Source organism: Nelusetta ayraudi, unplaced genomic scaffold, assembly GCF_046127955.1.
Source record: "Nelusetta ayraudi isolate G7.1 ecotype Tasmania unplaced genomic scaffold, CSIRO-AGI_Nayr_v1 ptg000026l, whole genome shotgun sequence".
Classification (NCBI taxonomy): domain Eukaryota; kingdom Metazoa; phylum Chordata; class Actinopteri; order Tetraodontiformes; family Monacanthidae; genus Nelusetta; species Nelusetta ayraudi.
Window position 1 is genome coordinate 10245001 of NW_027466076.1, and position 15064 is coordinate 10260064.

General features: G+C 46.0%; 1 protein-coding gene across 1 annotated transcript in view; it reads left to right on the top strand.

The window, feature by feature from the left end:
- vcanb (versican b) overlaps nucleotides 1–15064 on the top strand; it is a 28682-nt gene that overhangs the window by 4437 nt on the left and 9181 nt on the right. Inside the window, exons 3-8 of the mRNA XM_076029791.1 lie at nucleotides 576–750; nucleotides 1175–1302; nucleotides 2688–2984; nucleotides 7858–8631; nucleotides 12241–12431; nucleotides 12722–14450. Of these exons, the coding sequence (XP_075885906.1) occupies nucleotides 576–750; nucleotides 1175–1302; nucleotides 2688–2984; nucleotides 7858–8631; nucleotides 12241–12431; nucleotides 12722–14450 (3294 nt within the window). The remainder of the gene's footprint in view (nucleotides 1–575; nucleotides 751–1174; nucleotides 1303–2687; nucleotides 2985–7857; nucleotides 8632–12240; nucleotides 12432–12721; nucleotides 14451–15064) is intronic.

Here is a 15064-nt window from a genome sequence, read left to right on the forward strand (position 1 = left end):
ATGCACTGGTAATGTTTGAGCATTCCAGTGGATTATTTCATGAATGTGGTTATATGGAGAAATGAGTCAGTGACCCCCAAACTTTTGATCGGTCGTGTGGATGTGACAGTTAAATAGCAAGCGGGGCGGCCCCATTAATCTGCTCTGTGACTTTCCGATCAGAGCTGTAGGTGTGATGGCTTGTGTCGGCGTGTCTTGTCAATCCACCAACCTCCACTTTTACTCGTTTTTCTTGGGGCTTTGGGTCCGACGAATCACTTGGGTGAGAAACAGGTTTAAACTGGTGGGTTTAAGCAAAACAGCACACGGCGAGGAGAGGACCATCCTCTCCTCGCAAACAGAAGCAGAGGATATTAGTACCCGCACGCTTGCTACGTGCGTTTGCTCCATCCAGCTGCTGATTGGCCAGTAAGGGAGGAGGCAACATCTGCACAAGATCAGCGCAAAAAGTTACGATCGGGTGACGGGGAGGAAATGAGCACGAATGCGACGCGGCGAGGTGAAAAAGTTGAACTGACTGTACGCGCACGTGTTGCTTCCCCCCTCATGTTTTGATTTGTGCGCCCCGTGTCCAGGTGTGGTGTTCCACTACAGGGCCAACACCAGCCGCTACACGCTGGATTTCCCCGCGGCAGTGGAGGCGTGCCGTGACGCCGGCGCCGCCATCGCCTCGCCCGAGCAGCTGACGGCCGCTTTCGAGGACGGCCTCAACCAGTGCGACGCCGGGTGGCTCGCCGACCAGTCGGTCAGGTGGGAACGCGTTCCTCCTCCCTGCGGGGCTCGAGTGTTCTGGAGCTACCAGCTGTGTTCATTCCAAATTTTTAATCAGATTCATGATATGTTTTGTTGCAGGGGTGCAAATTTTTAGAGTTTTTTTTTAAATTTTTTAAATTTTATTTTTTTATTACCTTTTTTACATTGAAAAAAAATCCCATGGCACCCCTGGTATTACATCACGGTACACTAGTGTGCCGCCGCACAGTGCTTGAAAAACACTGTTCTAGAGGACTGACGTAATTTCAGGTGTTCACATAAGGCCTGGTAACTTCCTTGAATCAGATAAACCTAGTTTCTGGTCTCGAAGTAAAATCCATGTAAAGTTTGAGACTTGAATATTGTCTTTTTTTTGTCATTGTTTCTGGTTTATTTTTATTTATTTATTTTTTTCTCCCAGATATCCAATCACCGAGCCCCGACCCGGGTGCACAGGAGATCTGCTGAACCGAGCCGGGGTGAGAACGTACGGCGTGCGTGACCCTGTGGAGAAATACGACGTGTACTGCTTCGTAGACAAACTGAACGGTAGGTACACCAGAGAGGAGCCGTTCTTGTGGCTTTCGGCCTTTCTTCTCATTTCAGGTGTGAAACACTCTCACACACACACACACACACACACACACACGCAAAGCTGTTCAAACATGTGAGTGCGACTCTGCTCCTTCTCACTTCTGAGGTCAGCTTTTACACATTTCAGCCAGTGTTTACCTAAAAGCAGCATAACTACCAGTCACAGAGCTAAAATTATTTCTCAGGCCCGCCTCCCCGCCTCCCTAGCGTGGACGTCTTCCCACACTTCTCGGAAGCAGATTATTGTGGGGGAGTGTTACGACGTGACAGGCTATTGCCAGTGAATAAAAAAGCGTATTGTTCCTGGCTTGCCCGGCCGCTCGTCCACGTCTTTGCGCAAACCTCCCTGTAGAGAGAACACGAGAGACGGATCGATCTTATTGTTGGTGACGCGCCACAAGCGGAGAGCCAGCCGGTAGCACGGCGAGCGAGCGACTGCAAGGGGTGGAGTTTTCCGTTCGGCCAATCCCGAACGTCAAAACTCGAGAGCCTGACACTCGCTTTGACTATTTTTTTGGCCAAACACGGCAGTGTTTAGTTGGAAGAGACGAAGTTGCCAGAGGAGAACGGTGCTTTACGATTGTGAGTTACAAGCTGCAGGAAGGAATAGTCACATAAACGTCAGCGCGATGTTTCCTTTTGAAGAGATTTGTGTTTCAAAGCTCCCCTATTATGCAGCAGTCACATCGGCAGGGTTTCAGAACGGTAGCTTGGCTAACAGCGATACATTAGAGAAGCCCGTCATTTACTTCTTTTGCTCCACTTTTCTCAAAAGTGTCTTCTAAGACCTGCATTTTTTTTTGGAAATGACCCATTTTGTGATGTCACAAAGGGAACTGATAACTGATCCAGGTTTAGGGACAAAAGCCCATCCAGGTGTACTCAGGCCGTCTTGCACTTGCGTACTTTTCACTCTATTCAGACGTGTGGAAGCAAAGCATCAATTTTCGCAGGAAGCTAAAATCCAACATTTTTTGCAGGAGACTATAAAGAGGGAGCTAAATGTGGTATCCTGTGTTTTTGGGTAATGAATTCTACAAAACTATTCCAGTGGATTCTCCCTAACCCGGACTGGGAATAATAGTTCAAAAAATCATTTCTATTAGCAAGTTATAAGTTGCATTTTAGTTGTTTTGTCCTCAATAAAGCGTAACCTGTTAAGTTTTGTTTAACTTAACTAACGTAAGCATCATAATCTGAAAGTGATGCATCTCTTCCATACGTTTTACTATAGATGTACCATTTATACATCAACCCATCCATCCTCAGATTTAAATGAGACAGATCAAATCTTTTTCATATATGCAGACCTAACGTGTGTTCGCTCTCTCTGTCTGAAGGCGAGGTCTTCAACCCCCCCTCCCTCCGCCAGAAGCTCACCTTGCAGCAGGCCCGGGACGAGTGCGAGAAGCACGATTCCGTGTTGGCCGCTCCGGGTCACCTCTACGCAGCCTGGAGGGCGGGGCTCGACCGCTGCGACTACAGCTGGCTGTCCGACGGCAGCGTCCGCTACCCGGTCACCGTGCCCAGGCCTCAGTGTGGGCGGGGCCAGCTCGGCGTGCGCACGTTCTACAAGTACGAGAACCAAACGGGCTTCCCAGACCCGGCTGAGAAGTTTGGAGTCTTCTGCTTTAAAGGTGAGACTGTGATTCAACGCATATGCTTCCATTCAGAAGTGTGGGGTGTCTGACCCATTTCTGCATTGCACTCCATTAAGACCAGTTTTATGAAATAATGATATTGAGTGCTCTATGATCATTGCGAAGGCACCAAAATCAGTCAAGATGTGCTGTTGTGGGAACATTTTAGTGTTTAATGAAAACCATTTCTATTGTCTAACTTAACTTTAAAGAGCCTAAAATGCAAACCATGTTGCTTTGTTGAGTCTTTTATGCAGTGGTGTCGTGGTTCCTGAGGGAGTAGGTATACGCAACGCTGACTGAAAAATAAGTGGGTATACTGCGTATACCTGTGTACACCCTGCACTACACTACTGCTTTGATGGTTTATCACACACAGCTAAGTGTGATTATAATACAAAGCTTTGTTTTGGAATTTTCAAAGTATTGAACACGTGTAGTGATGGCCACGTATTGCGCGCAAGATATCAATTTTCTAAAATCACATTCAATTAGACATTCGAGGCAACAACTGTCAGAGCCCTCCCATATGTGTTCAGCACATCTTTACTGATTTCCGTGCACAAGTAATGTTCTTAGTGCATTCCAGTAGACTATTTCACAACACTGGTTATAATGGAGTTCAATGCAGACATGAGTCAGGGTACCCCAAACCTTTGAACGGTAGTGTGTATGTCAACATTGACATGGGAGGAGTGACTGGGCCAGATGCCTAAGTTAGCCCTTATCGTTAGCCTTATCGTATCAATGTATTCATTCTTTCCTTGTGCTCACACACTTGTGTCTACATGCATTTGCTTATTCTCCGGTATCGTTGCGTTACATGTGTCAGTCTTTCCTCTTTGGTGGTTCAACACAGCAACCTAGCCAACTTCTTTTCTGCATTGTTGTGAAGTTCAGTCCAGCGCTCCAAACGGCTGGACCCTCCCTCCCGAAATGTCTTCATCGAACTGGCGCGCCCCCCCAAAAAAAATTGCCAAAAAAGAGAAAAAAAATAATAAATCGTCTGAGGGCGATCGCGTCATAGTCTGCAACCGCGTAGCAAGTGCGCAGAGGTGGCAACAGGAGCCGGGCTGGCGAAGAACAAGCGGCGTTTGACGCAAAAACAAAGAGTCGACCCTTTATGGAGAGTTGCATACTTTTTTTTTTTTTATGAGGGGAAAACCCAAATCATGCACTTTGACGTCGATGTGGAGTAAAGGGGACAGATCCCTAATGCTTCACAGCTGGAGCCGACCCAAACACAGACAGTGAGACGGAGGGAGGGGGAGGCACGGAGAGGGGTGGGGCGGAGGGTAGTTGCAGATGTACTCCTACCATCACTGACAGCGTCGTTAAAAAACACTCTGAAACACTTTAGCGACGGGGGAGCGCGGGGGGGGGGGGCGAGGCTAGGCTGGATGTGCGCGGGTGCGAAGTACAGGCTGCAGGGGCTCGGCTGTGCACGAGGGGCGCGACCCTGCAGGGGCCGCACGACCGCAGACGGTCGGGGTGTTTGACGACGTCAGAAAAAAAAAGGTGCTTTTTCGACCTTTTGACGTGCGAGAGAGGAGGCGGCATACAGAAAAAAAAAAAGAAAAAAAGTGACCCGAGTGAGAGCGGACCCCTCCAGCCCGACCGCACCGCCGAGGGCCCGCCAAACACATGACATCATCACTGTATCAGGGGTGGGGCTGCAGCACAGAGCCAGGGTCTCCGCCAAAGATCCCCAAACACTGCGGAGCAGCGATCTCATCGTTCACAGAGGGGTTTTTGTATTTATTTATTTATTTACTTATTTTTTTTTAACCAGGATCATCAGTTTGATGGCATTCTTCTAAATTTAGCCTGAATGTACTTTGTTGTTTATTATCAGAGGGGGGGAAAGTATAATGACTCCATTAATTCTCTCTGTCTTAATCAGTCAGTTTTGGCCCTTCCCAAACATCTGGCTGCCTTCAACTGGTGGTTTCCCCCTGAACGAGTGGTGGTGGGGTGGGGGGGGAGAAATCAAACCTGTTTTGTTTTTCCGATACAAATTGTGTGTTCGTGCTTTCATTTTGTTGGCCCAAGAGCTATTGCCACTACTTGATAAATTAAAGCTGCCGTCTGCTGACGTTCAGTATCAGTGTTGGATCTGACACTGTGCTGCTCTGGCGACCCCTCGGGTTTAGGTAGGGATGCACTGACACCACTTTTTTAAGGAACGAGTAGAGTACAAGTACTTGCATTTCAGTACACACTGATACCAATACCAAGTACTTAATAAAGCCATTACACATTGCAGACTTTAACTTGTTGTTCTAGAGAACATGGCTGACCGTGACAAGTGTCACTGCAGTACAAACACATATTTAACAAAATTGTCATACATATACAACTGGTATCGGTGTTGTTGTATCGGCACCTATTTCATGGCACCGCATCAATATTGATACCCAATGCTGGTTATCACTATCGGTGTGTCCCTAGGTTTAGGGAATTTGAAAAAGACAACTTGGTGATGTTGTGTGAAAACCATCAGAACTTATCAGAACTGCGTCTCATTTTGTTGTTGCTTGGCAACTATCTTGTTTAGATGTTACCAAGCACCCCCTTTGCTGCATCGCTTTTAACGGCAGCAACTGGAATAGCTTCACCATCCTTTGTATTGGTGGACAAATATTGTGCGCCGCAGTTGTCCTTGGAAACCCGAGTACATAGATAAAGATGATACGATGGGTGGGGCCCAGTATTTTCTTCCTGATGTTATGAACATCACTAGTTTACAAAGTGAACCACAACAACTAATGACCGGGGGCCTCTCAAACAAACTGTAGCCACGCAGTGTAAAGTTTACAAAATAAGTTCCCTTCCCAAAAGTTTTCCTTGAGTTTTTTCCCAGATGCATACGTGAAACAAATCCGAGATTTCAAAGGATTGTGGTGCCAGCTGGATTGAGAAGCTCACCAAACTTTAAAATATTCCTTGAAAACAAAAAATTCTCTGGATTGTAACTGGCCAAGAGTTTGTAACTTTTCATTCCAGACTTAGCAGAGTACAGTACAGGAAGTGAAAGAAGCAGTGGGGGAAAAAAGTGAAGGTGCCACCAGCCATCTTTCCCGGCTGTCTATACGTGTGCCTGACAGCCAGCCGGGCGGCCCGGAGGGGAGTCAATTACGCAGCGTTTATTAAAGCATTACGGCCGGTGACGTTCAAAGGCCTGCTGCTTGTTTCCCCGAGACGCTAACGACATGAGCTCAGCACTTAGGCCCGGACAAAGGACGGCATTGTGCGCGCGTTTGGAAGTAGCACTTCCCGTCTGCGCTCACCCTGTACGTGTTCCATCATAATGAGATACACATCGTTGCGAGCGTCCCAGCCTATAGCAAAGTGGCTGGGGCAACATGAGCAAATTGGTCTCTTCAGAGTTGTAATTATGTAAGGAGCTGGGAGAAACGCGCAGTTTGGGATGGAGCTAAAGTGCTGGAAATTTGCTTAACTAGCTAGTACCCCTGCTGGGACATCAGTTTTGTTTTATCTGGCTCCACCAGGCCTTCGTCAGCAGCGATCATTATCATGCAACGCCAACGTGGCCGTCAGCCGTTTTTAGGTTTTGTTATGTTTCTGATAGATGACGTCGCGCGTTAGAAATTGAAGGCTGGTGCATTTCCATTTATAGCCCTGCTCCGAACCGGTGGCAGTTTGACAGCAGCGTGATTGCCGTCGCCCAGATAGTAGAGTTTTTATTGTAATGAATCATAACGATACTGATTCATTGTCAAAATATTTTTTTTTTTTTTCCTTTTTTGTGGGTGTATTTACGTCGCCATGGATGGCAGCCGCAGCCTGGGGAATTTATTATGATTGGTTTTGCAGTTATTTCGGGTCGTGATTGTTGAACTGCTTGAGTTGTTATGCTTTCACACTGACTGAAAAAAATCTGAGCGTATTCACCTGATGTCTGCAATGAAATGGAAACACCACCAATGTTTTAGCATAGTCCATAGGGACTCACCACTGACTTCTGTCCACCTGAATACCACCAAATCTAGTTCCATGTGAGTTTGTTGAGGAGAAGGAGGAGCATTCAAACCATAGAGCCAATCAGCTACTTTTACAGATAAAGAGGCAGGATTGACAAAAGATTCTGAGCTTTTGCAACACTGGGCCAAGCAGTAAACAGTCATGTTTGAGGAAATAAAGTCAGCTTTATCTTACCTGCATCTAAGCTTATCTGTACTCAAAAAAACAAAAGAAAAACTACTGTATATTCGGGTGAAATTCAGAAAAGGTTTGTGTGGAAAACCTCATGCAGGAGGACAGCTAATGTTACCCTGAGTCAACATAGTGTTTAGTGTGGGTTCTGCACATTTTTGCCCCCCTGAAAATTTATACCAGATACTGTGCCAGACTCTCCAAAGCTGACCACAATGTTTTAGGCAGATTGTTAACTTTTGGGTTTTAATTTGCCTTCTGAAAATGAGTTGTACAATAGTCACCAAATTACAGAACATGACATTACATCCTCTCTGTCATTCCTGAAGCCTGTTGAAGTAAATCCCAAGTTTACTGGTTAAAAGCATTCTCAGAAAGAGAATATGCACCAAAGGCTGGACCACTTCCTGCTGGTTTTCCTACCAATGTGAATTGCATGGTTAATAAATGCAATGTGAATTAAAAAGAAAAAGCATTTTTTGCATTAAAGAGAAGAATGTGATTTCCGGGATTGTGAGCACAAATACTTGTGTGGGAGCAATTGTGTGGTTTTTGCTTGTAGAGTTAAAGATGGCAAGGGATTGTTTTCGGTTCCCCTCGGGACTGCTTGCAGCCGCCATTAGCAGCAGAGCCTGTGGCGCTAACCTTCAACTTGTGTTCACAAAATGACCTCTCCGTTTCCCCTTCATTGCAGCAAAACTACCAGAACTGACCACCGTGGGTCCAGCGACGACTGTTTCTTGGTATCAACCTGACAGTCCGGTAAACGTTGCTGCCACTCCAGCTGCTGGTCCTCCCTCAGAACCTGAGCAGGCTGAAATCCAAACTCCAGATCCTGAAACAGAGAGACCACACACAGCCTCGCCAGACCAACGCGGAGCCCCCCGTACGGAGACATACCCCACCGAACTCCCTGTGACTTCCACTCCCGTCTTCGACCTCTATGACTATGACCAGAAGAACTGGGTAGAGTCTGTGCCAGTGAGGGGAGACGCTCTGTTCCCCTTTCCTCTCCCTCCTCTGCCCACCATCCGCCCACAGCCCGACCGCCTCGACATCTCCCACGAGGGAGAAGACGAAGACCTGATAGGTTCAGGGCGAGACGAGAGCAGCGGTAGCGGTAGCGGTGATAGCTCCAGCGGGAATGGACCGGAGGGATCCACAGTGAAACCACATTTGAAGGGAGTGGAAGCAACGTCAAGGCCATCAGATCGTGTCACCCCAGGGGCAGGGCCTGCTGTTCAGCGTCAAGATCTTGTCCCGGAGGTGGTCGTTCGACAGATTAACATCTCAGCATCTGAGTTTCCAGTTGACGTCCGAGGCAGTGGGCAACAGCCGGCAGTTGTCTTTAAAGAAGACTCCACCCTCACACCTTTCTCTCAGTTGCCGGCCGTTCCCGGCGGTGAAGAGTCTGCCAAACCTCCATTCCATCTCATCATCGTCAACGTGCACGACCAAAATCAGTCAGGTGAGCTTAAGGCGACATGTACAGCATTTATTCCTCCCTGTCACTAGGTGTCACTCTCAATTTTTTTTCTCACAATTCCATTCCCCTGGTTGCAAGGTTTACACAAACAGACACATAATGTCCGAGGTGGAGGAGTGAGGAACATTTTACAGTATATTTTAATGGCTTCAGAAAAATGCTCTCTAAACACAACACACCGTTGAAGTTTTTTAGTGAACTGTAACGTTCCAATTGAATATGCAGTAATTGTTGCTGACGCTAACATCGCTGTTCAAGAATTGAACACGATATTCCCTGAACTCTCCCGATCTAATTTAAAACTGCACTTTAGCTCAGACTGCAAGGACTTTGGCTGCTGTTTGTAATCTGTGGCAGTGTTTAGATATGAGGAATCATACTTTCATGATCTGTTTATTTTTCATCGTTCTAGCTAAGACCTCGCATTAGATGTTGCAGCTAACCTATCCAGCAGAAACATGGCTTTCAGCCCCCGTCACCTTTCAGCTCGCAGACCACAGTGGAAATGCTGAACCAATGTTGGCCCCAGTCCTGCTCCTTTTTTGGGTCCAACACTATTTGAGACGCATAGTGAAATGAACCGTTGTGTTTCTCAGCAATTTGTCCAGTTTACTCGAAACCAACTCCCAAGCTCCAGAGGTAGCACAAGTCATCAACATAGTCGCTGACTCAGAGATCCTTTTTAGTCTGCCAGCAGACATTTAAATCTAATTATTGTCAACATTTTGGGTCTGATTAAAGTTACAATTTATAATTACGTTACAATTTCACCACAATTTTTTTTTTCCCCCAGAAAAATATAGACTTTTCTTTCTGGGACTTTCAAACTCTGTTGATTTGTCGTTTCGAGATCTCAATATTTCTTCTTCAAATCTAGGTGTCATTTTGGAATCCTTCTGTCTAACAGAGGTGACAGAAGTCTGACACACAAAAGCAGACTTCTGGATGGAGTCAGGAAGTGAGAAAACAATGAATGTAGCATGACCTAATCCTAGACCACTGCACTGCAGTATGCATGCTGTTTTTAGAGGCGATGACAACATTTTCCTCAGTCCCACACTACAGGAGGACACCTGTGGAAAACAGCAAACTACTTGCAGTCCATTTTTAACGGGACCGTTTGGTTTTTGTTAAAAACGAATATTTAACAGAATGCTCCCGTTCAACATCTCTGATCTAACCTGAACCGTGGGTCTTGCTTTCACTTTATGACTGGAAAAAATGTATTTTCCCATTCTTTTTGAGAGTTTAATGTGTCAATGGATGACATACCAAACCAACCCAGCTTTTCCGGCAGGACATTCATCTTCCAGTATGACCTCATGTTTGTCGCATTGTGCTGTCTGGCACCCGACGTGGCTCATTTAGCACCTTTGTTGTAGATGCAGGAAACAACTAACTTTTGTGCTCGCTCGCTGACTGATTTCTAGACACATACCCACAGACTGTTTGCAAAGACCAGATGTGGAAAGTTATGAAGTCAGTCATCTTTGCTATGGCCAATTTTGTAACTAAACTTATTGCAAACACATCAGCATGTCTCCTGTTGAAGCGCGGCAGAGTCTCATAAATACTCATATACATCAGGGCAAACGGCTCTTTCCTCTTTCATCGTTTCTTTCTCTTTCTCTTTCCCCAAAATACACTGGTGGTCTAATGGGGTGATTGACCTCTGTTCTCTTTAGCTGGCATGTCTAACTAGCTATGTGTTCAGCTCTCAGGGGTAAAGAGCCAGCAACAAACCACAACTGACACCGCCAACTTACACTGTCTCATCTCTGGGGAATTGGCAGAATTGCCGTAACGAACAGCCTTTCTTACCATTTCTGCAGCCCATTTCTTAGCCATCATTAGCCTGCAGTTTTTTTGCTTCCACCACAGATTGCAAAAGAGGCCTGTGAGGCACTGGCCCAAGATATCGAGGCTGAATTAGCCAAAAGACCTTGGGCATCTGTTTTTTTGTGTGTTTTTTGTTGGGTTGTATTCTCCAACAATTTGACAAATTTGATAAATGCTTAATGTTTATTAATTTCCGTATATACCACCAAGCCTGAGGGAAATTTGAGCAGCTGTACGAAAAAAGTATCCAGCGGCGTAATTAAAGATTCTCTTTGATGGTTTGATCCAGATCTGTGCTGAAACACAAATTTGAAATGCAGTTCATCATTTGCTTCATCAGTGACTCCAAGTATGTTGGAAAGGATTTGGTCAAGACCACACTTTCTGTCTTTCCCAGACCTTTTTGTGAAATGAGGTCTGGGAAAAGTTATTATAAAAGTTATATTTGGAGTTGCCAAATGTCTTTATCTTGCATGTTGCATTTTATTCATATGTATTTTTATTACTACTAGAGGAACTATATTATAATATTGTTCAGATCTTTATCTTTCAGCTCCAGTGGAACCACTTTGTCCAACCAATTATCAAAAAACATCTCTATGCATCTCGATGACAGTTTATTTAGTCCTCTGTTACACCTGGGAAAACAAAGTACAGTAGCACAGGTATCCCGATTCTTGGTGACGTCACAAAGGGCTGATTTCCTCACACTTTCTGAAATGTGAACCAAGCAAAAGAAGGAACTTATGGATTAATCTGATCTCAGAATTTGAATTTCTTTTTAAACATGGAGACTGTTGGCTTAATTTAAGATAAACTCCAAGCAAATCATATTTTTTAATCTTTGACTGCCATCACCCCTCAAACTGTCAACACCTTTTGGTGTGAAGGAAAGAGTGAAAACAAACCCTTGTGCTGTTGTTTGCCTTGGGGCCCCAAAATGACTTTAAATGTTGGTCCAGTAGTCACAAAATACACTTAAAACATCAAAGTGCCATCCTTTCAAAGCCGTGTTTATTATTGAAATGCTGAAGGCATATTCTGTTGCAAAGGCAATATAACATCACTTCAAGTGGGTTCGGGTCTGCCTGCCAACTCATTGTTTCCACGACTTGAGAGGATTGCAGATGATAAAGGATTGCATTTTAATGGTCACCTCGGCGTCAAACCGAGATTTTCTTTCCCACTTTGAAGACATGTTGTGGCTAACATGAGTTAATTAGACTTGTTCAGATCAAAGTGTCAGACCCTTGTTCGGTTGGAGTGAGTGTCTCAGGTCTCTGTTTATGTCACATTTTGCACATTTTTGCACCAGTTCCCACGGTATTGCTTCCATGTGCGGCATAAAGTCGTAATGGAGAAACAGAGGAAGCCATTGTTAGACAGCAGCTCTTGGCTCTGTTTGACCCTAATCATAAGCTTGTTAACCATCCAGATATACACTTTGGCTTGTTTTAGTAAACAATAGAAGGGAGCCCCACCGAGATATCGAAATACAACAAGTGAACTACTGATCATAAAAGGGTTTTATAATGGTTTGGTTAACAAAAAACACCACATTCTTGGTATGAACTATTTATCATGTATTATAGTTTCTTATTATAGTTTCAAAAGCTGACAGAAGTCAGGGTAGAATTTTCATTTTAAAGTTAAGTTACATATTACATACATACATACATACATACATACATACAATTATTACTTTCCTTTTTTTGGGAATCTCACTTTGTTCTCTTGTGGCTCTATCCCCAGTTGGCCGCATTCTGGACATATTGAACCTGCCTGGAAGCAGCATCGATGGCCCCCAGTCTCAATACCCCCAGATCACGGACCTATCCCAGATCAGCAGTGAAGCCATCCAGGCCAGTGGAGACGTGGATCCTCTCGATCCTTCTCCCGTCAACCTGCCTCCGGCTATCAGCTTTGTCAACGGAAAACATGAGGTAGTGCTGATTTTTTTTTTTTTTCCTCTAGTCACAGTGTTGCAGTCCACTCATAATTTCTCTCACTTTCTGTATTGCTCGTCTTGTTGGATAATAGCACAAGTATGAGAACACTACGGTGTTGCCACAGCAAAAAGGAAAACATCAGAAAACAAAACAATGTCCAAGCAATGTTTACAAGTGAACTTTGTTGTACTTTCCAATCTAATGACTTTTTACTTTGTGAACTTTCCTGACCAAAAAATAACTGTCTGTCCCCCTCTTCTCTGTGCTTTCCTGGGTTGATTCAGGTGACATTTGCGCCCGAGCTGCCAGAGGAGGCTAGAGGCGATCAGTTTGAAACAGCTACGCCTGTTCATTTGAATGAGGTCATACAGGACGAGCATGAGGAGCAGAGCGTGACTTCCTTTGACTACGGTGCCATAGAAACACACACTGAGGAGACACCCACAGAGGAAACCAGTGATACAAATGCGCCCCCTACAGAAACATACTCAGATGCGTTCGTTGAAATTGACATATCAAATATCTTGAATGAATTGGAAGAAGTCAAAACGCAAGAACCAGGTGACCAGTCAGTAGCAGGAACCGCCGCCACAACCCCATATACACTTCTTGTGTCGTCGACAGCAGCCACAACACCATCGCACCAGGACCTCCCTAGTACTAGTGGAGTAGTAGTCACTCCCAAGGTGAGTGCCAACGAAGACATGGAAGGCTCCGGAAGCCGTGGCACTGACGACGAGACAGAGGCCACGGTGGAGGGATCTGGAGACGAACCGGCTCAAACTACGTCACCTGCGAGAAGTCCATCCAGTGTCGTCACTGATGAGACAGAAATCGGAGGGACAGAGCCCACCACTCTACTCCCAAATATAACATCGCTGGAAGCCACAGCCAAGTCCCAGATTGAAGACCTTGAAGGATCTGCCTCTGGAGAGGACGAGGCCTCAGGAGATGACACATACCCAACAGAGTCTCCAGTATTTACGAGTACGCTGCCACCTGTCTACTCTACCCCTCACAGCCAGCAGCCTCAGAGACCTGCGGCAGAGGTCACAGCAGCGGCACCTGTACTTTTTCCGGATGGTGATGCAGTCATAGAAAGCGGCTCAGGTGCAGACCAGCTGTTCGGGCAGGGAGAGGCTTCTGGCCAGCAAGAGAGTGGGGATGACCTCACTCAAGAGGTGATTGTTACCTTCTTACCAGATGCAACCACTGCGAGGGTTGAAGACCAAAACACACTCGCAGCAGATACTACGGGTATGCCCTCAGAGAGCAGCACTGCAGTGTACTCTACCAGCCCCTCATTCACTACCACAGAGAAGACACATACCAGTCTTACCTCTGAGCATACCCCTACAATCCTCGAAGACCACACCTCACCAGTCTCTGAGGTTTACACATCCCCGGCAGAGCACTCCGCCGTAACTCCCAAACCACATGTGGACCAGCTGTCCGGGCAGGGAGAGGCTTCTGGGCAACAGGAGAGTGTGGTTGACCTCACCCAAGAGGTTATCTTTACTGTTCCACCAGAAGTGGCAGCTGTGACTGAAGGAGACCAAACCACACTCAAAGCAAACACTGCGGGTGTATCCTCGGAGAGCAGCACCACAGCACACTCCACACGTCCCTCATTTGCGGCCACCGACGAGAAACATACCAGCTTTACCACTGAGCGGGCACCCACAACCCCCGAGGACCACACCTCACCGTCCTCCGAGGTTTACACGGCCCAGGCCGAGTGGTCTGACGCCGCTTCGAAACCACACGACAGACACGCCACGTTTTCCACGACGTTGCCGTTGCACACTTTCAACCACAGCACCCACTTGGTCCCAACCCCTGACGAGGCCACCACTCCTCTTCCAGACGACTACGTGGACTATGACAAAGAGGTGGACCCTCCTCTTCTGGAGTCACTGCCTCAGATAACAGCAGAGACCGCGGCCACTGAGGAACCAGGGAGGAACACTGACTCAAATGATTCAGTGGAGAGCAGCACTGTGAATATCAGAGGTACATAACACGCATTGTTATTATTGGTTTGTCGCTGCAGTGGATCAAACATCACAGCAGCTTATTCTATTAGCTAGATCTGTTACCGTGATTGTTGATTTAATCTTTCAAATCAGTTACTATCGTTGAAGAAGAAAGAATTATTCAGTTTTTCTACCTCGAAATCCAAAGTTTCAAAATGACCTGGAATAGGATTTTATTACATTTGTTTTTCCAAGAGCACGCCTATTTTTATGGTAGCACTTCACACTTCAAGATGAATGCGGCTTGCCAAGAAGCTCGCTCATTAGTCCCTGTAGGTTCATAATGGCAGAGGTGCCAAATAGACCAATGAAAGCATCGAATGGATGAGTTGATTAAATGAAAGAGAGAGCAGCTGAGTGGTTAAGACAGGCATGCGCTCACAAGACGGCGCTGGGCAGGAAACCAAAATGATGTAGTCCTCTATCAGGCAAGCTGGCCGCGCTGTCATTCTCAACTCCCTGGTGCAATGTCTCAATGAATCTAAAACATCACTTAGTTGCTGTCATTTGTAAGGAGAAAAGCTGCATATTGTTCCTATGCATAGCCTCTCAAAAGACAGATTAGTTGAGGCAAGCTATATATTTAGGTCC